General features: G+C 38.5%; 1 protein-coding gene across 4 annotated transcripts in view; it reads right to left on the bottom strand.

The window, feature by feature from the left end:
- ATP2B2 (ATPase plasma membrane Ca2+ transporting 2) overlaps positions 1-25,700 on the bottom strand; it is a 447,770-nt gene that overhangs the window by 26,685 nt on the left and 395,385 nt on the right. For all 4 annotated transcript variants that reach the window (XM_062007951.1, XM_062007952.1, XM_062007953.1 and 1 more), the window contains exons 17-21: positions 20,656-20,835; positions 19,557-19,644; positions 12,023-12,129; positions 11,068-11,259; positions 1,971-2,184 (exon numbers count right to left, since the gene is read on the bottom strand). In XM_062007951.1, coding sequence (XP_061863935.1) covers positions 1,971-2,184; positions 11,068-11,259; positions 12,023-12,129; positions 19,557-19,644; positions 20,656-20,835 — 781 coding nt within the window. The remainder of the gene's footprint in view (positions 1-1,970; positions 2,185-11,067; positions 11,260-12,022; positions 12,130-19,556; positions 19,645-20,655; positions 20,836-25,700) is intronic.

The following is a 25,700-nucleotide window of genomic DNA, read 5'->3' as shown; positions in this document are numbered from 1 at the left end:
TACAGATAAGAAATCAAGGAAAAAAATAATGAAAGTAAACAGATACCATCATTTTCTCTTTTATAAACATATACACACTTATATAAACACATATCTATTTGCTTTCATTCAACACATACACAAAGGCAAACTCAAGAATGATACTTTCCTCAGTCAGAGTATCTGTCCTTAAGTCTCTCATTACTGCATTTCATCACTTAGTTGGCAAAGCAGAGCATGCTGCTTTTGTGGAATGGCAGTGGTTAAACCCAACACTAGTTTCTATTTCCAAGCCTATTCCAAAATATGTTACAGTACATCAGCTTTAAGTTTGTTACATCTAATTGCTGAGAATGTTTGACAGAACTACACAGTGACTTCTGCCTTTCTAATGTGCTTGGTGTCTCAAAGGCATTACTGTATGCTCAAACACAATGTATTTATTACTACATCATGGAAAGAAATGGGCAAACCTGTTGTACTTGTCTCTATGGAAATCTGCTATAAAAAATACATTAGTTGATCAGAATATAAATAAATGTCACTGATTTGGAATTTCTTTATCCAAACACTACAGTTAGAACATCATGTCACTGCAAAGCTGAGCCTCGTAGGGTTTAGAAAGGGAATAACTCCATTTCCTAGGCTTATCAGAAAATTGGTAGGTCTGTGTCCTTTAAAGTATGCATGAGTTTTCCAGAGACACACAGAAGTAATTAGAATAGGGTGAAAAAGTCTGGTTTTCTTTTCACCGGGGCTCAGTAGAAAGTATTCTAACCATAAAACTCATTGAAAAGTCATTAAAATTCCCCATGAAGTTCACAGAAGTTCTTGTTCCAAGATTTATCTCACATGAATTACCAAGACCTGCTACACCTGTTCTAAAGAATCTGAAATTACAATTTCCGTAAGGCTCACTAGACACTCTCAAAGCACACTGTAAGCCTAGCAATATTACAGACCATCTCTCTTCAAAATCTGGCAATTATTTTGTTTTAAATAGCTCCACTGAAAAAAGGGTATTCCAGCAAGCTGCCAGTTGTTACTAAGGTGGAGCAAGACCTTCACAACAGAGCTCAAATAAATACTAAGTATCATAAATTTACATTTACAGCTTGTATGGAAATCTGTATATCAAGAAAAAAATCTGAAAGACAACACATGTAATTTAAGAGAGATGACATGGTAACAAGAACACAATACCAAATTGATAAAATTATCAGTCCTTTGAGCAAGTTATTTTTGTGGAGCAACAGAATCTATTATTAACCCCCTGCCTCAAGAAACATTCCTTCTTCTTCCCACTCCTCTCCAAAATACACCAATAAAAAGCATCCATCACCAGCAAGGCCTGAAGAGGAGTCAAGTAATCTAATAAATTAGATTTTTTTCTCTCTCCATTTAATATCCATTCTAGATATTAAATGTCAAAACAGAGTGTTATTTGTATCACTTAATGCTGGTTACTTGCTTATCTATCCTACTGAAGATTAGCATTATTTCTTGACCATGGCAAACATTTTGCTCCCACTTAGAGCTGCTACATATATTGGTAAAATGGATCTTGATTTTTGTCGTGTATTTGTTGTTGGGTTTTTTTTTATCTTGTTGTTACATGCCTACTAAAAATTACAAGTCTCAAAATGAAATTTCAGTATAGAAGCAGCAGAGTAGAGATCCACAGTAAAATGTGTCCTGTGCTGCATCTTAGAATAAACTTATGCCAAAGCCTAAGCCTATACTTTGTAAAGAGGCAAAAAAGCTCACTCAGGTCCTTCTCAGTGTAAGCAATATATTAAAGATGACTAAATCTCTTAATTGCATCTCTTCTTTTTTCCCCTACTGCTTTTGATCCCTTGGTCCTGCTAGCTGCTTGACTATGACAGACTTTACTACATGTGCATTAAGCAGTTATAGTGAAAGCATTTTGACATGACCTGCAAGACCTAGACACTTCTAAACTAAACAACAAGCTTAACAAACATTCTTACCAACAAAAAGAAGAGTAAATATGAGAGTAAGCTGATAAACAGCATGGCCCAGAATGTTCTTCATCATAGTACGGGATATAAGAGGTTTGTTCCTGCCATATGGCTTTCTCAGCAACAGAGCCTCTGTCGGAGGTTCAGTGGCCAAAGCGAGGGAGGCAAAGGTGTCCATAATTAGATTGACCCACAACATCTGTACAGCTTTTAGAGGAGAGTCCTGTGGAGATAAATGAGAAAATTACACATTTCATAGAAAAAGAATTGTTTCCAGGTGATTTCATTACTTCTTGTGTGACTGCAAGCAGTGCTGAACACAGGACACTGAAATACATGGACCTTTAGCCTGACTGATCTTGTATTTCTTATGCAAGACCAGAATCACAGGAAATAGTGATCTGAGCAAAGAGAAGTTATTTCTCTCAAGCCATTAAACAGGGAATATTTACAATGACACAATTCTTATCAAGCATAACATTAACACTTCACATCACATTTTACAACGCCCTCTGTCACTTCACACATCACACTTAAATGTTCAGATGAACTTAGGTAACTAGGTAATACAAGTTGGAATTTCTTTCCTGGAAGGAAAGTGATACTGAAACAATTTTAAAAGTGATGTTTCCTTTTATTACAACGTCCCTGGGTTTGGTTTTTTTCATCAACAGCTTGAAATTATTGAAAAAGAAACAATTAGTGAGACACGTTAATACGTCTCAAATAAGACCTTTTAAAAACAGTTGTGGTTTTTAAAAGCCTGAATTCCTAAAATATCCTCAAACTCATTCAACTACATAAAGTGTGCAAATGTAAGAAAATACTTCTTATTTTACTGGGTAACAGGATTGCAGATTTGAAACTACGGAACTGGAAATAAAAAGCCCCACATTACCACTTGTCAGGATGAATAATTTTCTACAGCAGATCGCCAACCACTAGAAGGAGCTCTTTCCTCACTTAATTCCAGAAGGAATCTATGGTCACATTCTAGAGGACTTTGGACTAAATCCCTCAAAATAAATAAATAAAAAAGCAAACTAAACCAGATCTCAGGAGAACTCGAGATGACTATTTAAAAGTTTTGCTGTCTAATTCACTGAAGCAGCTGTAATGACAAATAGGTGCAATGGCTTCGAGAAGCCACTTCAGGAAAAACAACGTAGATTCCTTTTTGTCCTGTACCTAACAACCTCCTCTCATGTGCCTTCAGACAGAATGCAGATCAGGCAGCATTAGTGAGGTCTGCCTCCTGTTTCAAATAGATGTTTTGTATTAAGAAAATCGAATCTCAAAAGTACCAGCATGCCCAATTTTATACTAGGAGTTAGTGTACAGTGTGAAAACTGGAAAAACATGGAAAATCAGAGCACTGTTTTTATGCATTACATTACCATGGTGCTGCAGCAATCAAGCAAAGAAATATATGGAACACTATACAAATCAAATCAAAGCCAAGAAGAATATCTTATGAAATCTGTCCTTTTCTTCAAAGGGTTAAATTTTTAATGACATTGTCAAATAACAAGAGCCAATGTCCACTCAGTATGCCAAGGATATATGAGGGCATATGAGTGGTTCTTGTGTTGTGGTCTCTTTGTTCTCTGTATGCCAACGCTCCCTTGAGATAAATAATACTTCCTCTTGAGAAAAACACTTTTAACACCCCTACATTTAGGGGACTTTGTACATTTTAAATGAATAAAACTGTTAATTTTTGGCTTATTCAAAGGAAGGGATAAATGCAAACTACTAAGTCTTAAAGGTTGACTAAATGAGGGAAAGCAGGAAGAGTAGCACTGACGGATTCTTGTCCTCTTGGTTATGGATTGCATGAACTGGGCTCATCTGGAGAGCTCAGCTCATTTATGTGATATGCAGCTGCAGAATTAGGAAACATCTTTGTCTTTAGAGATGGCTAAGAAACTAAAACCATCAGGGCAAACTTTTATTTTCATTAATATTAGTTGCTCAGCAAGAAAAGTACTTGCACTAAAACCAGTTTGTTGCTAAGTTAAGTCAGAAACCCCAGACTTGGACATAGCACACAGAGAAAAAGGAAATATGAAGAATTTTCCTTGTGGTATTTTCACTTGTCTAGTTATTAAGTTTTCTTGAGAGACATCCCCTACTTTGAGATGTTACCATACCTGAATTTCTGCTTCATGTACAGAGTTCTATGTCAATAAAACTGAATTTGTCTGTTAGACTTAATAGAGGCAAATATTCAGAGCCTAATATATTCCTAGCAGAACAAAAAATCAGATTATTTCAGTCTCTAAATCACACAACTGTAACTGGCAGTTATCAGTTTTGGCAACAACACGTTCTCACCGTTTCACACTGCCAATCACCTTGGGTGGCTATGGTGCCCCTAATAATTATCTATCATTGGCAGTGCTACACTGTTCAGTCAAGTGTGAAAGCTCATTCTAAGCTGAAGCCAAAACATTAAATACACATTAGTCTGGGCAGGCAGTGGAATGAAATTTCCACTGCAACTCTATCTGATTTCTGATTAGTTGGTGGAAACTGAGGAAAATACTTATCAGCAAAGTCTTCCATTACAGATTTTTGTCACTTATGTAAGTGGGGTGAAAATTCACTCTTCTTTTCACTGCATTTTAGCCACTACCCAACTGGCTAAAAACTCTTAATTCACTTTCTGAAAACTTTGGGGATGAAAACTGTTCAAACTGGAAAAAAATAAAAATCACCCAAAATCACCACTTATTTGTCAAATTCTTTTCCACTTGACCTTGGAATAGGTTAGCATTGGCCTAGAGGTAAAAGGAAAATGTCCCTTAAATCAAGTGATGTTACACTTCATCTTGGAAACACTTAAAAGTACAAATTGCCAAAGGCTGGAAATAAACTACAAATCTTTTGTGACATGAAGAGACTCAGAAATTTTAGAGCTTGTTACTTTTGATTTAGATGACAAGCTGTAAGGGAATAAAAAAGGTATTTTCACCCTTACCTCTTTACCCCCTCTTTTGTCACAAAACACATGCATGGATTCATAAAAACCAGGTAGGTTAACTTTATATACATTAATGCAAAAAAGAAATGGGAGCCCTCCTTCTGCTGCTAGATCACATTCTCTACTAATTCTATGGAAGTAGCATCCTCAATTCTACTTCCATGCCTCTAAGCCTTCCCAAAACAAAGCTACACAGGACATACTTTGATTTTATATCATAGCTTTTTCCAATTGGCCAATGCTATTATTTGAGGATTTGTCAAATAAAGTTCTGCAGTGAAACATTATAGCCATGTAAATTACTGCCTTATACATGTAAGTATACATTATCCTCATTTTTTGAACAACTGTAGAAACAATAAGTGATACAAGTGGTAGTTCATTGCTACAGTGCTTTTTAATCAACGTTTAATTTTCCAAACATAATGTCCTATAGAGTCACTGTTTTCAGATCCTAATGTCTGCTAAAACATTAAATCTTTGTCAAAATATGAGAATAGTAATTTGAATGTAAAATGTTAAAACACAGTCTTTGTCTTCTCTTTCTTTAATGCAACCTTTTTGAATAGTTACATTGCCTCGACAGTTGGAGACGTTGACAAAATCTGGCACAGAGATAAACCTGCCAGCTTTATAGTTCCAGTAGAACTGTTTCCACTTGAGTGAGCTGCATTTTAAAATCTTCATTTTGTTCACAACCAGACTATTTTTAACAGCTCCAAACATAATGACCTAATATTTTCTTGGTACTGTGTACATGTTGGGGACAGGAAACAGGATGAACCTTCTGGCTTTGTAAAGCACACACAGAACTCTAAATGCTACCTAGAGCTGTGGACCAATGACCCATTCAAAGGACAAAATTCACAATGACTGCATGCAATGCTCCAAAGATGAACCCTCACTTAGTCAATCAAGGCTCTGCAAAAACGTTATTCAGAGAATGAAGTCAGAATGTAAGAGCTGGTATCTCCCATTGGAAAAAAATTACTGGTTTAACCAACAGTTAATTGCAACTAATGGTTGTTAAACAGGAAAGACAATTCTATGCAAACTGGTCAAGAAAACCACACCCTGATCATTTAAAAAATATGCATTAGGCAACACAGAGAGGAAAAGCAAGCAAGAAGTGTATTAATTATATTAATTGAAAGGTAAGGTGGATTAATACAGCTCAGTAGCACCGTGCCACACAAACTGCACTGACATGGCACCAGCAGATATAACAGTTGTGATCTCATTGGTGGGTGTTGCGTAGACAATGGACTCAAAATTCAGAGCACCTATGCAGCCACAGATTGAATGATCCTGAATTAGCCTCTAAACAGAGACTTCTTTAAGCTTAGTGCAGTGGTTTCGCCTAGGCCAGGTTTTTTGGTAGCTGGGGACCCACAGCTGACCCAGGCCTGGACAATTCATGACTGAGGTAACATCTCTGTGAATAACAGATTTGAGAAGGGGAAGCAGTTGCTGAGTAGTTGCTGAACTGCAGCAGCAACAGGGAGAATGTGAGAACATCTCTGCAGATACTGAGGCCAGTGGAGAAAGTGGGAAGGAGAGTCCTTAGACCCTGAAACAAAGACTCCCCGGTGCCCTGTGGTGCAGCCCATGGTGAGGCAGCTGTGCCCCTGCAGCCCATGAAGGCCCCAGGGAGCAGAAACCCCTCCTAGACCATGGAGGAGCCCACGCCACAGCGGGTGGATCCCTGAAGGAGGCTGGGACTCCATGGGAAGCCCACCCTGGAGCAAGTTCCTGGCAGGACCTGGGAGTCCATTGGGAGAGAGGAGTCCAGGCCAGAGCAGGTCTGCTGTCAGCACTTGTGACCCTGTGAGGCTGGAGCAGTCTGTCCCTGAAGGCCTGTTCTCCTGTGGGTGACCCACGCTGGGGCAGGGTGTGAGGAGCTGCCCTGTGACAGGCCCCAGGCTGGAGCAGTTGGTGAGGAGCTGCAGCCCATGGAAGGAGCCACGCTGGAGCAGTTGGTGAGGGACTGTCTCCCATGGGAGGGACCCCACAGTGTAGCAGTGGGAAGTGGGGGGAGGCCTCCCCCTGAGAAGAAACATCAGCAAAGTCCATCTGTAACAAACTGACCCCAACCATCATCCCCCATCCCCTGCGCTGCTGGGGGGAAGGAAGGGGAGTCCTGGGAAGAGGGAGGGGGGAGGTGTTTGAAGATTTGGTTTTATTTCTCATCTCCCTGTTTGATGGTTTATTAATAAACCGTCTCCCCAGGTTGAGTCTGTCTTGCCCATGACACTAATTGCTGAGTGATCTCCCTGCCCTTATCTTGACTCACAAACCTCTCATTATATTTCTCTCTCCTCTGTCCAGTTTAGGAGGGAGAGTGATAGAGTGACTTGGTGGGCACTTGGCACGCAGCCAGGGCTAAACCACCACACTTGGTTTACTTGTATGACCTAGATCTCAGAGTGCTTTACATAATTAAAGAATTACAATAAAAACATTCTTTATTAGTTGAAAATTCAGAACTCTTGGTTTCTATGTTGAGCAGCTGTTAATTGAAGCAGGGCACAGTGTAAGTTAGATCCCAGTGAGGAGTAGCTTAGTTTTGGCAGAGGCCAGGCTAAGCTTGCCAACAGATGACACTGTATCTGTAATTCCTATGCTGCTTAGAAAATAATTTCTGTCATCCCTAACATGACTTCATGTTGGGACCCGTGACAGTGACTAGTAAATAACCATTTGCACTAGTCCCCTTTAGTCCATGTAACAACCTCTTTAACATCCCACTGCTACTCCTTTATAATCCTTTTAGAACACTGGAGGAGCACACAAGGTCATGTACATTTTGTATATGTAGTTAAACCCCTATTGAAACCAGGCAAAATTAGAAGTAGTAGATGCAGTAGATATTCTCTCAACTGGAAGCATTTTGCTGAAGCAGGCTTTGGGTAGATAAATAATAAAGTAGTATTTGCTTAAAATTAACAGAATTAAGCTATTACAGGGTAGTTCCCTGAAGTGGAATTGGCAAGGAAGCTGATTTTATCTATTTGAGAGAAAAAAACCCATCAAATCCTTAAAATGACCACTAGCAGTCATAGGTTCTACCTAATATTTTTCTTAAGTCTCTCCATGGCATTCCTAAGGTGCTCTGGGACCAAACAAATCAGCTCCTATTTGGCATTGCATTCTCTGGGTTCTCCTTGGAGGTCTAGTTTTACTCATAAACACACTCACACAGTTGGACTCTTTCATTAATACAGAGTGCTGTGGTTTCACTAGGAGTCCTGCGGTGATATGACACCACAGACAGACGTAGACTGATGCAATGGCAGGATCAAGACTGAATAAAATTCAGCCTATTTAATTGTAAAGCCTAGTGTTAAAAAAAATAGTCAAAATGAGGTTTTCATTATCCCTTAAATGACAGCAGTAGAGGCACCAAAAAGAAAAGTGCAAAGCTTCATACTCAAAGCATCCCAGTACACTGGTTTTGAATTGCAGAAGAGATTTTTTGAGAGATGACATTAAGAAACATGAAAGAAATGTCACTACCTACACAGAATTTTGCTCATTCCAGACCTGTTGAAATACCAAAAGAGTAGCCTGTGTAATGTTCATTAACCTGAGTATTAATTGTGGACTAAAATTACATTCTGTGTGTCAAAGAAAGCCAATCTGACTGCCTGAAAATGAAGCAAAATTCATCTCTACTTGGACCTTCTTTATATTCATTTTGAAGGTCATGAAAAGCTGTATGGCCTTTTGGAAACTATAGATTCTAGCTTCATTTATTTTTTAAGAGCTTAAATGTTTTCAAAATAGTCAATTAAGACCTTTGCACAGTTTTGCAGACTTCAGAACCCCGTGTGTGCACCTAACCTGTTGCATGCAACATTTGTGGTATGTTCATGCATTCTGTGTTAGAGCAATTTTCATGGCAACCAGAGGGTACAGTATGTGCTCAAATGTAATTTTCAGTAAGGCTTATGAGTCAAACAAACATAATGCCCTTTTGCTGGTGAGAGTTGAGTCAAAGCATAACACAATTACGTTCATTGCAAGGTGAGATCCTTGAATGGGCGAGAACCCAGAGCTACTTGGGAGTATCAGCAGTCAGGCTGCTGCATGTAAACAAAGCTACAATGGAAGAACTGCTACCCTTTTTGTTTCCATTTCAGTTCCTTTCAGACATCTCCTTTGGATTTGTATCGTTCCTGACAAATGAAGGAATTGTGTATGATTCTACTAGGACAGAAATGCAGCAATTTTTGGAGGTATACATTAAAACCTGTAAACGGGGATGACATACTTGACAGGCTCAGTGATGGCCTTACAGACCACTGGGACAATATAAATGCACTGGGCCTGATCCAGATCGTTATAGAAGACAATGAAATGACTGAAAGGATGAAACAAGGTCAAGGAATTAAAAAGGAAAACAAAATGCTGGACATTAAGAAAACAATCACCTTAAATAAACGTTGGTAGGCTGCGATTGAATGTCTATAAAACAGGTCTTAAAAGGAAGCAGTGGCCTCAGTTCCAATGATGGTATTCTCATCATGTTGCTCTTAGCACATTTTTCTATATGGTTTTGTAAAACCCATACAAATCCAGGAGGATCAACCTTCCAGGTTCCCAGTCCTTATTCACATGCTTCTGTTATCATCAACAATCACTTTAGGGCTAAACATTTTCTCAATATGCTCAGAAATATTTCCCAAGGGAAAAGGAGAAGTTTTGTTTTTAGGGGAAATGGTCTAGTGGTTGATAGGGCTGGGACAAAGGCTGCTAAAATGATTCTATGATTCCAACTTTTGCTGCAACGTTAGCAAGTTTGTCCCACAGCACAGGTTCAGTTGTGATGAGGCATCATCAAGACCTGGGGGCAGTCTGGGAAGGATCTAGCACTTAGCAGCTTGCAGCTTCCAATTCTGGAAAGCAAGTGAGTTGAGGTTTGAGTCTTTCCTTTATACAGAGTAAAACAGTCATTTCATTTGTTAAGGCTTGCTTCAAATCCAGCTGATTTCTCTGGGCATGCCATTTCTCAGAGAGCTAAATGATGGCAGTTGTGCTGATCCAGGCCTTGCATGGTGCTAGCAGAAGCTGGGAGCTTGCACACTCCTCATCTGCAGCACACACACACATACAAAAAAAATGCTTCTAAATGTCAGTCAAGGCTTAGGAGAAGTTTGACCTTGTGGTTTTGTAAAGGTATCTGGGTTTCTGGTTTCAAGTATCGATTCTATGAGTACGATATAAGTTTACCCTGGAGCAGAGCTATTGACTAATTCATTGTTTTGCTCAGGTGTGCATGAGGTGAAATTTACCTGCTGAAACAGGTCTGTGCATCTGTATGATGCACAGCAGAGGGAAGCATCAGCTTTCCCATAGCATGTCTCAATCAAAGGAGGCATTTTGTAACAGTATCCCTCTGCAGCATCTGAAATATACATTATTTTATGGAATGATAGCACTAAAAACTTCACCAAACACATCCTATTTTCTTTCTAGGGAAAAGAAAAAATTAATTGTATGAATCTAAAATGTTATCAATCTAAAAGTAGTAACATGAAGGGAATAAAAATACAGTTTGCTTTCACGTATGCTTCTTGCAAAAGACCTTAGACATGTTGTTTGTACATCAGGATTGCAACGAAGGATTAATAGAAAGGGAGAAAACAGACACGAAAATCCAACTGTATGTGCCATTCCATTAGTTTGTCACTTGCATCTGAAATTAAAAGGAATTGCCTGAAAGCAACAAAATCATTTTATCAGTCAAAAAGCTTCCCTGCTGAGATTATTTCTGTGTGTCAGAACTGCTGTCTTGAAAATAATAATCCCATTCCATAATCCATCAAGAAACATAGATTTAGTAGTGAATTATTCTGAGGAGGCAGCACAAAAATTAGAGGCACCTAAAAGCAATTTACTTCCAGAAGAAGACAGATTAATGCACTTCCTTATGTCAACAGCCATTTAACGTGTAGCAGCTTCATCCTAAATACACTCTTGCCACCTAGAAGAATTTCAGAAAGCACAGTTTCTGGTGTATGAAGTGAGGATCAAATGTAAGCCACCATTACTTCAGTGACAATGTAGCTTGGGAGGATGTGGCCCCATACTTGAAGCGATACCTCTCGTCAACCTTACCTGGGTAATGCATGCTCCAGTGAAAGCCACAATCACAGCCACAATGTTGACAGTGAGCTGGAACTGCAGGAACTTGGAGATGCTGTCATAGACATTACGTCCCCACATTACAGCCTTCACAATGCTGCTGAAATTGTCATCTGTTAGGATGATATCTGAGGCCTCCTTTGCAACATCTGTTCCAGCAATACCCTGAAAAAGGAATTGTGAATAAAATTACCCACTAGAAAGTACAGAGACAGTTGGGACACAACTCTTCACACCAATTCAAAGTGCACAGTTGTACAGCGACTTCCCAGCATAACAGTGACTGCTAAGTATATTCTGCACTTTGTATTTGCTAGGAAATGAATTCATTTGGCCTGGTTTTTAAAGTGAATAAGGATGCAGAAAAAGGAATGGATAGAGAGCAGTGGGATTCATGTGATGATAGTTCTGAGTGTTTGAAATGATCAGCTTAATGACAACCGATCCTCCAAGTTATTTTTATCGACGATTATATTTTATTAATATACATGAGCATAATTGCTAGCAAAAATTAGAATTATGTATCTTAATATATAGTCTAGTATGCTAATGACTTCCAGTCAGAGTATTTTGGGAAGATGTCTTTACAATCACTGATGGATTTCACCAAAGCAAAAGAGTACTCCGCTCTTGTGAAGAACACAGTGTTCATTTTCCTGTATTGGCACAGGATTCTGCATTTAGAAAAGAACTACCTCGTAAAACCATTGGGAAAAGTCTCAAAAATAAATCATATTTGTGAGTCTTACATAGTAAATGAAAGGGCTCTGAAGCAACATAACTCATCTCCTCCAATATATTGCTCCAAGTAATAGCTAGTGATAACAGACAAGTAATTACGTAATTTTCTCAAACTTAATGAATGAAAAACTTCTTTCAGCAAATTTGTAATGACACAAACATGAAGAAAACAAGCTGAAGATTATACCATTGCAAAGCCAACATCAGCTTTTTTAAGTGCTGGTCCATCATTGGTTCCATCACCAGTCACAGCTACGACCTGCCTCTGTTCCACCTGTGTGCTGTCAATAATACCTGCAAAAAAGGTATATCTGTGTGTATACATACACATAAACCCATTAGCAAGGCAAAACTTCCCTCTAAAACACAGCAGGGCTTGTGTAATATAGACTACATAATGCTACATAAGCCTCAGATTAATAGAGTTGATTTTTAAGGAACATAACGATGAAAGCAGTGTCATCAGTATTTAAACACTACGAGACACCACTACTGGAATTTACATGGAAAGTTCTGATCCTGCATCATCAAAACATCAACAAAACTTGCAGACTTCAAAGGGAGCTCTTTAGAAGACTTCTACTATTTAAAAGCATGTGTCACAGTAAACTCATTTCAACTCAGCTCTTTCATTAAACCTCAGTGGAAAAGATTTGCCAAAGACTTAAGTTCATGCTTAAACCCTCCTAAACTGGGACTGAACTGTAGTATCTGCTTTACTGGGATGCTGTCTGACAATCAGTTTAACCCAAAGATAACAAATGCCTTTGATGAATTTCATTTAGCTGGACCCAAATTAGTGTTTTAACAGACATGTTCAATTCTGCCAAACAATGATTAAGAAGATATAAAATACTTCTTTAAACTCTAGAGCCAAAACATGTAATAAATAGACATAATAATATAATTTCTGCTTTCATTTTGAGATCAGTTGAGAAAGGAAAGCACGTTTCACCAGGTGAATCAAGTTTCATGGAGCAAGCCTGCAGGAAAGTGTTTTCCACATATGTAGATGAGGAAAGTAAGGAAGAGGAAAGAATTTTTCTGATATTAGAGAAGTCTTGCTTTTCAATAGGATGGGAATCATTCACCACTCGTGCTTTTGTTTCCACATCAGAGTTCATTTGCATACAAGTCCAGAATAGAGGACTGTTGTGTACAATATCTCTGTATTACTAAGTCAGAGAGGAAAAAAGAAAAGATTCCTTTTGCCAACACATTTTGCACAGTCATAACCTCTAAAAACAATCATCAAAACCTACCCAATGTGAGAAGCTTTCATTCTACTCTGGAAAAAAATATAGCTCACATATCAGATAACTAACCAGAAATAGGAAATTGCAGATTATAGAGCAATAGCTGCTTGTTGGCAAGAGTCAGGCTTATCAGGCACACAGAAGATTGCAGTGCAGTATGGAAGCAGTTAGTGTCCTGTATTGTTCAGTGTTATGAAAATGAGGGGGGAAAAAATCACTTTCCATTGGCAGTGTGATAAATAACACATTATTCGGATAAGATCTTATAATTAGAGCTTTCAACTTGTTGGGGTGATTTGCCTTTGGTATCACTAAATAAAGAGCAACATCGGCTGCCATTGCTGTTAAGAGCATTTATCTTGGTCTTCCCTTCTTGTTATTAACACATCTTCTGATGTTTGATTACTAGTTTAAGGTTCTGAAAAACTTGATTAAAATCTCTGACATGTCATGGTATTAGTTGCTTCATATAGGTAAGGAGCATCCTCTCACAGATGAACTCCAAATGGGAACTCAAGCCAAATCGAGTTGAAGAGGCAGTAACAGGTGACCTCCTGGATATAAAGACTGCCCTGATGTGATTGCCTATAGTACCATTTGCCTTGCATCAGCTGATTGTTGGGTGTAGCTAAGTATTTTGCAAGGTTTAGTAGTCATTTTTATCCCTAAAAGCAAAGTATGCAGCCAGGATAAGCCCAACACCCTTGAGAGCACAGAACATGTCATGGAGAAACAGGTATTAAATGGTTTCAATTATCACCAGTACCTCAGTCATGCACCTTCATTGTAGTGACCACTGCTAATGGCTAGTGCTAGTGGCTAGATGGCTAGTGCCATCAATGCATGGCACAACAGTATATGAATGTGCTATTCACAGGAAGAGAGAAGAGCTTTGAACTTTTATATATGCATCAGACAAATGTCTAAAGTAGAGCTCTGGTGATTATTTGGGATTCAGAGGGTTTATCATAGCTATATTTAATGCTCCCTGACTTCTGCAGGCTCTTTTTCATCTGTTTCGCCTCTACTCTTCCTCATATTTCTGAATGCTTGTCTTCTTCCCAGCACTGGCCTCTTTCCTAATCACATTTACTTATACTTCTTGTTTCTTTCTTTGATATCATTCTGTTAATAATTGTGATAATGTTTCACCTCAAGAATTTTCTTCAGTATCAAGTAATATGTCTGTACAGTTGTTACAAACAGTGCAAGAGGACCAAGCAGAAGAGGGATGCCTAGGGTTCTCCCTCTGCAGTCTTGAGCTGTGGAGGACAACTGTTTCAGTGATCAGTGAGAAGTGTAAACATGCACATGACCTGACAGACCGACAATAAAGAGAATGCCCATGTCTTTACATTCGCTGGCCTTTCTGCCCCTTCAGAAGAGCTTAAAAAAAGCTTCAGTATTAATTAGTCACCTCTAACAACCAGGATATTTCTTCAAAATACACAGTTTTTCTCCAGTGGAATGCATCCATACAATATTTTAAGAAAAAAATAAGTGTGCAAGATATAGCTGGGGAATTCCTAAAACTCAGCAGTTTCCTCTAAAAACAGCCTTCACTGTTTCATTAAATCTGTTCCCTCATCTTAAGCTGTTTGGCCATGACTTTCCTCTGTCAAAAGAATTGTATTTAACAGCCACAGGAATACACCTAGAGCATAACATGGCCATGTGTTCCACACACACATTCCACTGATGCTGCAGGAATCTGGGGAGGAGCCATGTAGCTTGCATAAGGCACAAGGATTTTAGAGCAAGCAGTTTGTTTCAGAGGAGGAAAAAGATGCTATTTAAAACACCTCCATATAGCTACCATAGCTATATGCACAAGCTTGCTATAAAAGGTACCAGCACTGCATACACAGCTGAAAGTGAAATATATCGTGTATCTCCCACCTTCCTCCCATCTAACATCAAACAAGCATTAAATCAAATCCACTCAGGATAATAAGATAAGGAATATTAACCAACTGTGTCTCTTCCACTTCTTTTACAAGGAGATGTCTGTACCCACGCCTCTGATCAAAACCATCAAGTATAGCCTGAGGTTCTGCCTTTACTGCAGAATAAATGTCACTTTATTTAAACAACTCTTATTTGCATTTCACCCTTAGAGTCACATCAGTAAGAAAGCATCAGCTCTGGGAGAAGAAAATAAATTGTTGTTTGGAGATTTCATTCTGTTAACTGATTAACTCGAAACAGGCAGGCAGGAAAAGCTTAGCTGCAGTAGTGCATTTCAAAGATGCACATCAGTTGAGGCATTGCTGATGCAGTGATGAGATCATCTCACATGCTTACACATATTTAGAGTTCTTTGACAAGCTAAACAGACAGATGCAGTAATATATTTTTCATAGGCATGTTCTGTTCACATCAGTTTTTAATACTTCTCCACTTTCTGAAGCTCTCTGTTAACAAGGACTTAGAAACTGTCTGAAAGAGTGAATTTAAATTCACTTTAGTTACATGCTTAAGTATGTGCAGGAATAGAGCTTTAAAGGTTAATGTAAAAGTGCTGCATATAACATTACAGACAGCATTGGTAATTGGTAAATGAGTAGTGCTCCACAAAGTTCATGCTATTAGAATGGCAGTGAAGAAGCTGGCTAACACACACAGATTTCTGTACTAAGCAAGCACCACCAGTGTGCTTTATCAGACTGAAACACTAAAAGAGAACATTGAAGGCATCAGTGCCTCCCACAAAGTTACACTTAAGACAGCCTACAGAGACCTAAATGGTATCTACAGAGTATAAAATGGTATCTACAGAGTATAAAACTCTAGATTCAAATGCTGTGTACCTCCTGCTTCCCTTAAACTATTTTTATGCTCTTAACTTCAGGTAAGAGTTGGTTGGAGCTGACTTTTCATGTTGTGGAAAAGGCCAACTTTCTGAGTATTTCTGACATGAATTTGAATAAAAATAAACATGAGCATTTGCTCTCAAATGGAAAGCAAAGCCACTTGCAATTTGCAACACGTTGATATTTAACTTTAGACTCTCAAGTAATATATGTCTTTTTAATTCTACCTAGTCTCATGGCATGTCCACATGAATGAGATCATAAACAGAATACAACCTCCTACATCACCTTCTAAATATCTTTGCAATTAAGGATAATAATTAAAAATCTTTTTTCTTATTCAAAGTTCCCTCTCAGCCTTACAGGAGGGTACAACAGCTGTTTCTAATATCACAGAAAAATAATCCCAGCCTAATTTAAACATATTGGAAAGCACAGCTCCTTTAACTGTTAAATTGAACATTTATTTCATCTTCTCTACACCTTCTGATAAGATGGTATTTCCCAATAGCACTAAACAGTTGCTTCATATAGCATTTAAAACCCCCAATATTACAATATGGAAGTATCTCAGCAATAGTATTGTAAGGACATAGCAGGGTAAATCATATCATAGAATCATATAATGGTAGGGGTTGGAAGAGACCTTTAGAGATCATCCAGTCCAACGCCCCTGCAGAAGCAGGGTCACCTAGATCAGGTCACACAGGAACATGTCCAGGTGGGTCTTCAAGACCTCCAAGGAAGGAGCCTCCACAACCCCCCTGGGCAGCCTGTGCCAGGGCTCCCTCACTGAAACACTGAAAGAGTTTTTTCTTATATTTAAGTGGAACTTTTTGTGTTCCAGCTCCATCCCATCACCCCTTGTATATGCACTTTTACTCACTATATTTTGAAATATTAAGTAAAACCAATGGATGTCATAAAATCCATAAGAAACTCTACCTCAGTTGGATGAAGATGTCTAACATTTTTGTTTGACTGAAACAGTCCTGATGATAAACCATCCTGACGGGTTTTTTTCCAATCTAGCTCTACTTCAAAGCCATAAATATTTGAGAGAAACTGTCTGCCCAGCCTGAAATGCTGAACCATGTCTTTCTCCAGTCCCTGTGCAGTAGTGAAAACAAAAATGCAAAACAAAAATGATCCTTTTGTTGGGTGGGATTGTGCTATGTTAAGGAGAAAAAATATTCCCTCCAGCAGCTGTATGTCATTAAAAATTAAATATAAAAAAAGTGTATTTTGTGATGTGTGTTTTTACCCTACAGCAGATAGAATACATCAAAGGAGAGAAAATCCTCTTGATCCCTCAAGTATCTGAGAAAAAAACATAACATTTTAACAAGAGGCCCAAATCTAGTGAACATTTAAATAGTTTCTTGAAACTTTTAATGGCCCTTGGAGTATTACCAGCCAAAAGATTCCATTCTGATTTTCTACTTGTTGTTGAACTTCATTAGATACTTAACTGCTCTATCACTTGACCTTGTCACATCTTTAAAACATTAATTCCATTAGTTGCATAAGGCACTCAGTAGTAGTAAATATCTTCTGAATTGTCCAAGTGCATGTGCTATAAAACACCAGCAATTTGTTGCTTATTTTTCTTCAGCTCTTTGTATTGATTTCATTTTCTCTGGCAAAGGTTTAATTTTTCTCTTAAGGAAAAATCCTGAATGATTCCAACTCCCAAGGGACTTACTGGATCCACTTAAAGAAACACAAATTGTTGTTTGTTTCTGAAACAAATAGGCTGTGCAAGTCATGTCCTCTAAGAGCTATAAGACAGCATTAGGGAAGTGAGGAGACTTTGTGCTGTTTTAATACTGACCTATGGAGGTGATAATTATGTTATCCAAATCAATGCTTTCCAAAACTTTTCACTCATGAGCACCACTGGTAACCTATTTTTGAGCCTGCACCCCCAAAATATGTCTATTATTTATAATGATATATCTGTGCTACACTATTATGTGCATTGTAAAACACACCTTAGAAAAGGATGAGAAAGATGAAATAAACAGCATTTTTAGAATATTCTTCTGTTTTAAGGTGGTAAAAAGTATTTTCTTCCTGCATCCCAGCAGACTGTGTCTGTTCTGTGTGCACCTCACTTCAAAGAGCACTGGTCTAAAGAGTGGCTGGAGAGAGTGAGTAACAGCAGCCTGTGTCCAGCTGCCCCATCAGGGCAGGGCTTTCCAGGTATCTCAGTTTTCCTGAATAATTCACACTTTCAGACCTCTACACATCCACTGGACACAATCCTCAAAGACTCAAGTTTAAACTCACAATGAGACTTTTGCTCTAAAGTGATTTAGGTATTTTAAAATATTACATACTGCTCAAAAGTCTTTGTAATCTCTCATGTACAGAGTCTTAACAACAAAACCTTGTTACACCAAAAGGATATGATTTCTTAACTAAACATTAATTAGAATTGAAGTAGTCAACCAGCTGAAAACATGTAACTGATCAGCTGGATCTTATCCTGAACTTCAGCTCCTCCAAGAACTGTTAATAAAGGTCTCTCCAGACTTTCTAGAGCCTAAGCAAAATATTCCAGTTCTTTTTTCATCAGCCAGAAAATGCAGCCATTCAGCAACAGGGCTTCTACCTGAATCAGCCCTTTGTCTTATCATAGAATCACGGGATGGGGGGTGTTGGGAGGGACCTTTAGAGATCATCCAGCCTAATCCCCTGCCAGAGCGCATCTCACCTAGATCAGGTCAGACAGGAATATGTCGAAGTAGGTCTTGAAGACCTCATGGTCAGAAACTATGTTATTCCTCATCAGAAGTTTTCTGATTTCACCAGCTGTCTTTTAAGTGTGAACTTCAAAGTCAACAGATTAAGATTTCAAGTCATCAAGAGTTATGGATATGAAAAAGGCTTTATAAAGAAAACGGCAAACAACTCCCTCTTTTATAGGAACATTCCACCTGCAGACAGCGTGCTATGAGAATATCATTTGTATGGTGTAGTTTTATAGGACAAGAAAGGACTCTAAAAATACAGACAGAATCATACAACTAGTGAGCCTATAGGCAAACAGAATCAGCTTAAAATACATAACTCCACTCACATAATGATACAGAGCGCAGCTCCTAGATACATGATCTCCAATAGCTGCTACTGTAACATGGAAAGGTTTTTATCATGGAATACTCCTTACAAAGAATTGTGGGAAAACAGATGCACTTGAGTGGCTTGATTTACTCTAAACAAGGTTCTTTCCTTCACAAAGACACACAGGCAAAGGCTACAAAATCTATACCCCCTCTTGTTTATAAACTATTTCTCAACAACATTTGCTCTCTGACCAGCAAACACACATTTTTCCTTCACAGCTAGAGCCAATGAAAAGTCACAAGGGAAATGTGAGATTGCCTATATATACTTGTCATACATCTGGTTAGTATTTCTGTTGATCCTGACAACTACTTTTCTACTACTTTCCCTTTGAAGGCTCAGCTAGAAAGTAAACACAAGAGACTTGGTTACCAAGAAAACCTCCTTGCATTATGTACAGTTGTGCAATTAAAGGTAACAACTCAGGGATATTTATAAGAGTGCAGATGATGTGCTGAGCATACTTCAATAAGTTTGGCATTAAGTTACACACACATACACAGAGGCAGCCTGCACGTACCTTTTACCAAAGTGTGTTTGTCCGTGGGAGATGAGCGAGCAAGCACTCGAAGCTTTGGCCAGATCTTGTCAATTCTCTCTTGCTCAATCTGGAGGAGAACATACACACATAAAACCCACCAAAATAGTAAAACTGTGATTAGAAAAGTGCAAAATATATTTGTGTCCCTGTACCAGGTAATTCAGGCCACTACTTGGATTTGCAACTTTTCTCCAAAAGAACAGAAACATCAATATGCCATCAGCCATCTACAAGGCAAATGAAGGGAGGTTTTCTACAACCAAAGCTCAGCTGTGGTGAATTTTGCCACAGTATCTAATCAGCCTTTTCTTGCATCTTTGTGGATAATTCCACTCAGAATCATGACTCCAGACATAGAGTCGTGGAGTTTCTCAAAGCTGATCAAACATGTTTATGAATAAAAGTACTAAAAGTTCGCTTCAGCCTTCAAATCCAAGTTCTCCTCTTTGTTTTGGCACTAAAAACGGCAGAATTTTCTCTGCATACCAACAGCAACAAGGACAAAGGATTCTATCAATGCAAGGAGCAGACAACTGTCCTCTCATTAATGATGAACTCAAAGAGACAGCTGACTTTTTTAAAGCCGATTTCAGTAGCCTGGGTGTTAGCTCATCTTCTCTGAGAACTTAAAAATCCATTAAGTTATGCAAATCAGAGTGAGTGGATATAGCAGCACATTAGATTAAGCAGTACAAAAAGATGAGAGAAGCTGGTTTTCAGTACAGATTCTATTTTTATGAGAAAGACCCACAAACCACTGTTGAATTCCTTCTCCTCTTTGCTAACAAACCTGCTTTCATGTGCTTAGTTTTGATTTCTTGCAGACTAGTGCTGTGGTTCTAAAAACTGCTGAATTATGCCAGCACTAAACCAACAGTAGCTCTGCATCTTGAAAAGGGAAGACTTCAGTTTCAAGGGGATTTTGAATTGCAAAAGGCTAGCACTCAAAGAAACAGCCACCTCTCCAAGTAGTGTTTACTGATATGAGGTACACGTCAGTGCAGGAGAATCCTTTCAGTCTTCTCGCTACTTTTTAATAACATATCATTAATATGCATGGATTTAGTACATGAATTACCTCTCCTTTCTCATTTCGGATCCTTCTGTTAAACTCTTTCCCTTCAAGGCAGAGAAAGTCTTCTCCTGGATGAATGATTCCACATTTGATGGCAATGGCACGAGCTGTGTTGATGTTGTCTCCAGTGACCATGCGGACTGTAATTCCAGCTCGCTGGCACTTTCTTATGGCTTCTGGGACCTACAAAAGCAACACAAGAGGAAAGAAAATTCCTAGATAAGAAATAAAATGTACATCAGGTGTTTCCAATCAGACTATATTGAGGCCAAGAAATTCATGGAGCAAAGAAAGAAATCACACCATACATGTTATGGCTTATTATAGCTACCTGATAATGGAGTCAACTTTACAGGACAGGCAAAGTGAATCTTGTATCAAGAAGCACACAAGCCATTTTTTAGATCAGTTGCCTAAATCGTCTCCTCCCTCTAATAAAAAGGAGTGATCTGCAGCTTTTTTGACCTTTAGGCTCAAGGAATGTCATGCTGATCCCAATATACTCATCATACATGTAAAGACAACACATGTATTTTGTACAGGAAATAATCTCACTTCTGATCCTCACTTTCCTTTCAATATTATCTAAAAAGTTATTGTAGCTTAGCACTATTACTCTAATTGATGCATACCAACAGGTGTAATTCCTAACTATACAAGCTCAAAATTTCATGAGTAATTTCTATGTTTTGAAACTAGAAATGAAGCATCATTTTAGTCATGCTCCCTTCTGCACAAGACTGACCTTTCCTGCTGCAAAGTGTACAAACCAGTGAGGGAGAACTCAGTGTGTAACAAGGCCCATGAGATTAATGCAGAAGCTATACACTGACTTAGCATCTTTTACAGCTTGGAGTTTTTTGGGTTTTGGGGTTTTGTTTTGTAATTAAAATGTTCAAGACCTGAGAAATGAATTCCTAATAATGAAATGAAGCTCTTTCAATACAGCTACTTGGGTGTATGAAGTCAGTGCCTATAGAAAGGCTACACATTTAAATGTATCAGAAGTAATGATAACTTCTTAATTAAAAACATCACTCCAACAAATGCAGTCTCATCATACTTTTGCATTCTGATGAAAGTATTATTTCTTCAAGAAAAAGACACCAATATCCTTTGGCATGGAGGAATGAGAAGTGTGTGTAACACTTCAAGAACAGCCCAGATAGCTTCAGCCCACCGTCACTTCTCATTTTCTTTTTTACCTTGAAGAGACTAAGGGCAGCCCATGACTCCTCATGAAGACAGAACCCTTTCACAAAGTTAAACTAAACTGCTCTACTACAGAAAATGGCAAAGTACAGGTAGAAACTATAGGCTGCACTGGTTCTTCCATGTGAAGCAGCAGAGAGGCACTTCAATAGACAAGTGCCAGTCTGAGAGGAAAATGTTTCCCAGAAGCTGAACGTGACTCAGGTAAGTATCTGAATTTTAAGTAGTGATCCTAAGTCAGCCTCCAGACTAGACTAGGAAGAGAATTTCAATTTAGAAATAATTATTATAAAATTTCAAAGACAACAGCACAACCTCTGCTAATTAGGAAAGAGTTTATCAAATGGGTATTACTGGCTACAACAGCAAAGCCTCACTCTGCTGCCAGTTCAGTGCAGCTTCCTGATCACAGTCTCTGCCATAGGTATAAGAATATCACAGAACTCAATACCAATTTCTGTGGATTCATCTGAACCATTAGTATCAAAAATATGAAGAGAAGGAGCCACAGTCTGCAATAGTAGACTACAGTGTTAATTTTGTGCATTTCTAGCTGTTGTAATTTCCTCAGCATTTCATGTGCGTGACGCTGCTGAGGGCAGGACATCGCCTGTTACACGACTATCACTGCTCTGATCCAGCATGGCTAATGCTGGGCTTCCAACGATTTCATGGGGCCAGAAACACTATGTATCTCAGCCTGCACATCAGACTGAAATGATACACCCTTAAACCATATTGTAGAGAGTTATAGTTCTAATCAGTGGATACAATTTCACACCATGTTTCTGCATCTTTACTAAAGGCAGCTGTGAAGTTTATGTTTTCCAAACTACCTGACTAAACTAACACCTAATTGAGTACCCCACTAGTACTTTTCCCATGAATGCCATCCACATAATGTGCTTTTTGTAGAGTGACTCTGTCAATAAAGAATACAGAACCAAGAGAAAAATTAAGGGACAGAGATTTATCTTCCCATTTCCTCATCTCTACTAACTGAGAATATTCTTTCCATAAGTTCTATCCTAGAAACATTATTTGGACCTGAAGCCTTTTAATATTGTGAAATAAGAGAGTGTACAATCAGATTTAACCTGTTACTTAAGCAAATGACTCCTGATTCACTGAGTTTTCACATTCATAATCCTGAATAAATCCCATTTGCCAATTTGGAATGCTCTTAGTATCCACTGTAACTGTGGTGACCCTCTTGCATAGGATATGACAGATTTAGATGACTATCTGTAAAACCAGCACAGTGTATGAAACCTGAAGAAGAAAAACAAATTACAGAGAAAACACCAAAGAAAAGGTCTGTTCACACAAACTGCCAATCCCATTAAACAAGGTCATGGGAGGACAACCTACTTTCAAATACATCTCAGATTCCCATACAACTAGAGAAATAACTCTATTTTCCTCTTCTCTCATGTTTTGGATAGCTGGTGGGTGGTATCTTATTTAATATTGTGTACAGTAAGTACAGTTAAAATATTGTTCATATTTTTTATCACTGTAAGGAAGAAAGAGTGTTGGCAGACTGAGTGGGCAGTGGAAGCAGATAGTTTCCATCAGTTTTGCAGAGTTGAAGTAAACATCTCAAAATTTGCTGCTTTATTTTCTCTCTAAAGGAAAGGAAAACCTTCTAATGCATGCATGCATGCATAAATTACCCAATGCAGGAGTATCTACCAGAATCAGGTGACAAATAAATAGGTGACACTTGGAAGTGATGTATGTTCATCTCCCAGAAATAACAGATTGGAGGCGTACGTTAGCAAATTGGTGTATGCCAGTACAGGCTCATTAAAATCAGTCCAGAAAGACTGTCAAAATCAACACAGAAAATCTCTACAGGAACATAATATCATTCTATTTGCTCCTGTGTACTTATCAAAGAAAAAAAGAACCCAGCAGAAACACATATACCAAAAAAATATCAAGTATCAAGCAGGTAGCACAGTGCTTGATAAAACCAGCTGCTGGTAATAAATGAGCTAGTGTCTGAGCTAACCTAGGAATGGTGCAGAAGTCATGGCCAGGCAGTGGTTATACTCCAGATAAAGCCAGTCAGTTGCTGGACATCATTGTTGAATAATTCATACAAATGGTTTCTTTTAATGTATGGAAGGAAATGCAAGTGCAAGAAAGCTCCCAGCAATATCATCACAATAAATGCAGTACTCATCTCTGAAACCATGCAAGCATGATCCCACTGACACTGCAGGCATTCACAGATTTAAACACACTAAGGATGTGAGTAACGTGCCACGGGAGCTCAGTGGAAACAAGGAGACTGCCATTTCGCATCTGTGAACTCCAACAATCATCAAGGAAAAGGGAAATACTGAGCCTTCTTCAAGAAAAAAAAGGAATGTAATTCAAGGGAAACTAGCAGCTGCCAGGATTGGATTGTTTCATTGGAATTACCTGATCTGTCACTTCTGTCAGAATCAATTCTGATACCCATGAATGCTGAGAATATTAATAAAATACCAACTGAAGTAATATTTCTTTATGTGTGTGTGTGTGTTCTTTTTTCCCCACAGAAAACACTCTGAAAATTATCAATTCCAGTGATGAATCTATTTAATAAGCAGGAGTCATTTTGGCAAAATACTAAGGTCCCTCATAACAGCTCAGCATCTTAGCTTGCACCTACAATGGTGCACCTACTGCAACATCTGGGTATTACAATATTCCCACTAAGTCAGGTATTCCATACTCAGTTTTTCTAAAATTCATGTTTTTGTTCTGGCCTGGGGTTTTTTTTGGTTCATTTCTTTCTAAAGTACCACTACTGCTTTTTACCACTGTGTGGAGTAGTAATAGTTTAATTTAAATGTTCTCATGGTATTATTACCACTTTAAAACAGTCAAAAGCCACAAGGAGAAAAAAACCTCCAAAGTTAAAAATCCCCAAAATCAACTGTCCAATATTTGGTAAAATTCTGAAATGATAATGTCTTGCAACGAAGAAAGAAGTCACTGCACATTCTGCAGATATACTGCAAAAAATTCAATACATAATTCAAATAAATATCTAGAAATAGAACACTTTCCTGGCTTCATCTTCTCTGATCCTTTACATGGAAGTGAGACTTGACCTTTCTATTTTTAGCAACAGTATTCATTTTTACCTCAAGCTCCTAAGAAATCACTCCCTACAAGACAAGAGTACTTCTCTTAGGAAACACACTCATAAGAGTATCATAGAATGGTGGGGTTGGAAGAGACCTTTAGAGATCATCCAGTCCAACCCCCTGCAGAAGCAGGGTCACCTAGATCAGGTCACACACGAACATGTCCAGGTGGGTCTTGAAGAACTCCAAGGAAGGAGCCTCCACAACCCCTCTGGGCAGCCTGTGCCAGGGCTCCCTCACCTGAACAGTGAAAGAGTTTTTTCATATATTTAAGTGTAACTTTTTGTGTTCCAGCTTCATCCCATCACCCCTTGTCCTGTTGCTGGCTACTATAGAAAAAAGGGATGTCCCAACCTCCTGACACCCACCCTTTAGATATTTATAAATGTTAATAAGAATAGCCACATGAAAGGATAGTTTGCAGCTATTTTCAATAAAAACTGCAAATCCCACTGCCTCAGTCTGTTGTAACACACACAACCTGACTTAAAGCTAATGTCAAACAACAGGGATCAGGAATCAGTTTTGAAAGGAAAGAAGAATGATTTCAGTTCCAGTGGTCCCTGGCACTTAAAAACTTTCAGAGTTTCTATATCTATGAGGTAGGGCATTAAAAGTTCACTGCAGACAGAACATTTTAAGAATGTTTTAAAATATTTTTGAAGACTTGCAACGTCAGGTGCAGGGACA

The sequence above is a fragment of the Colius striatus genome, chromosome 15 (genome assembly GCF_028858725.1).
Source record: "Colius striatus isolate bColStr4 chromosome 15, bColStr4.1.hap1, whole genome shotgun sequence".
NCBI classification, from domain to species: Eukaryota; Metazoa; Chordata; class Aves; order Coliiformes; family Coliidae; genus Colius; species Colius striatus.
This window is presented reverse-complemented; position numbering and strand designations above follow the sequence as displayed.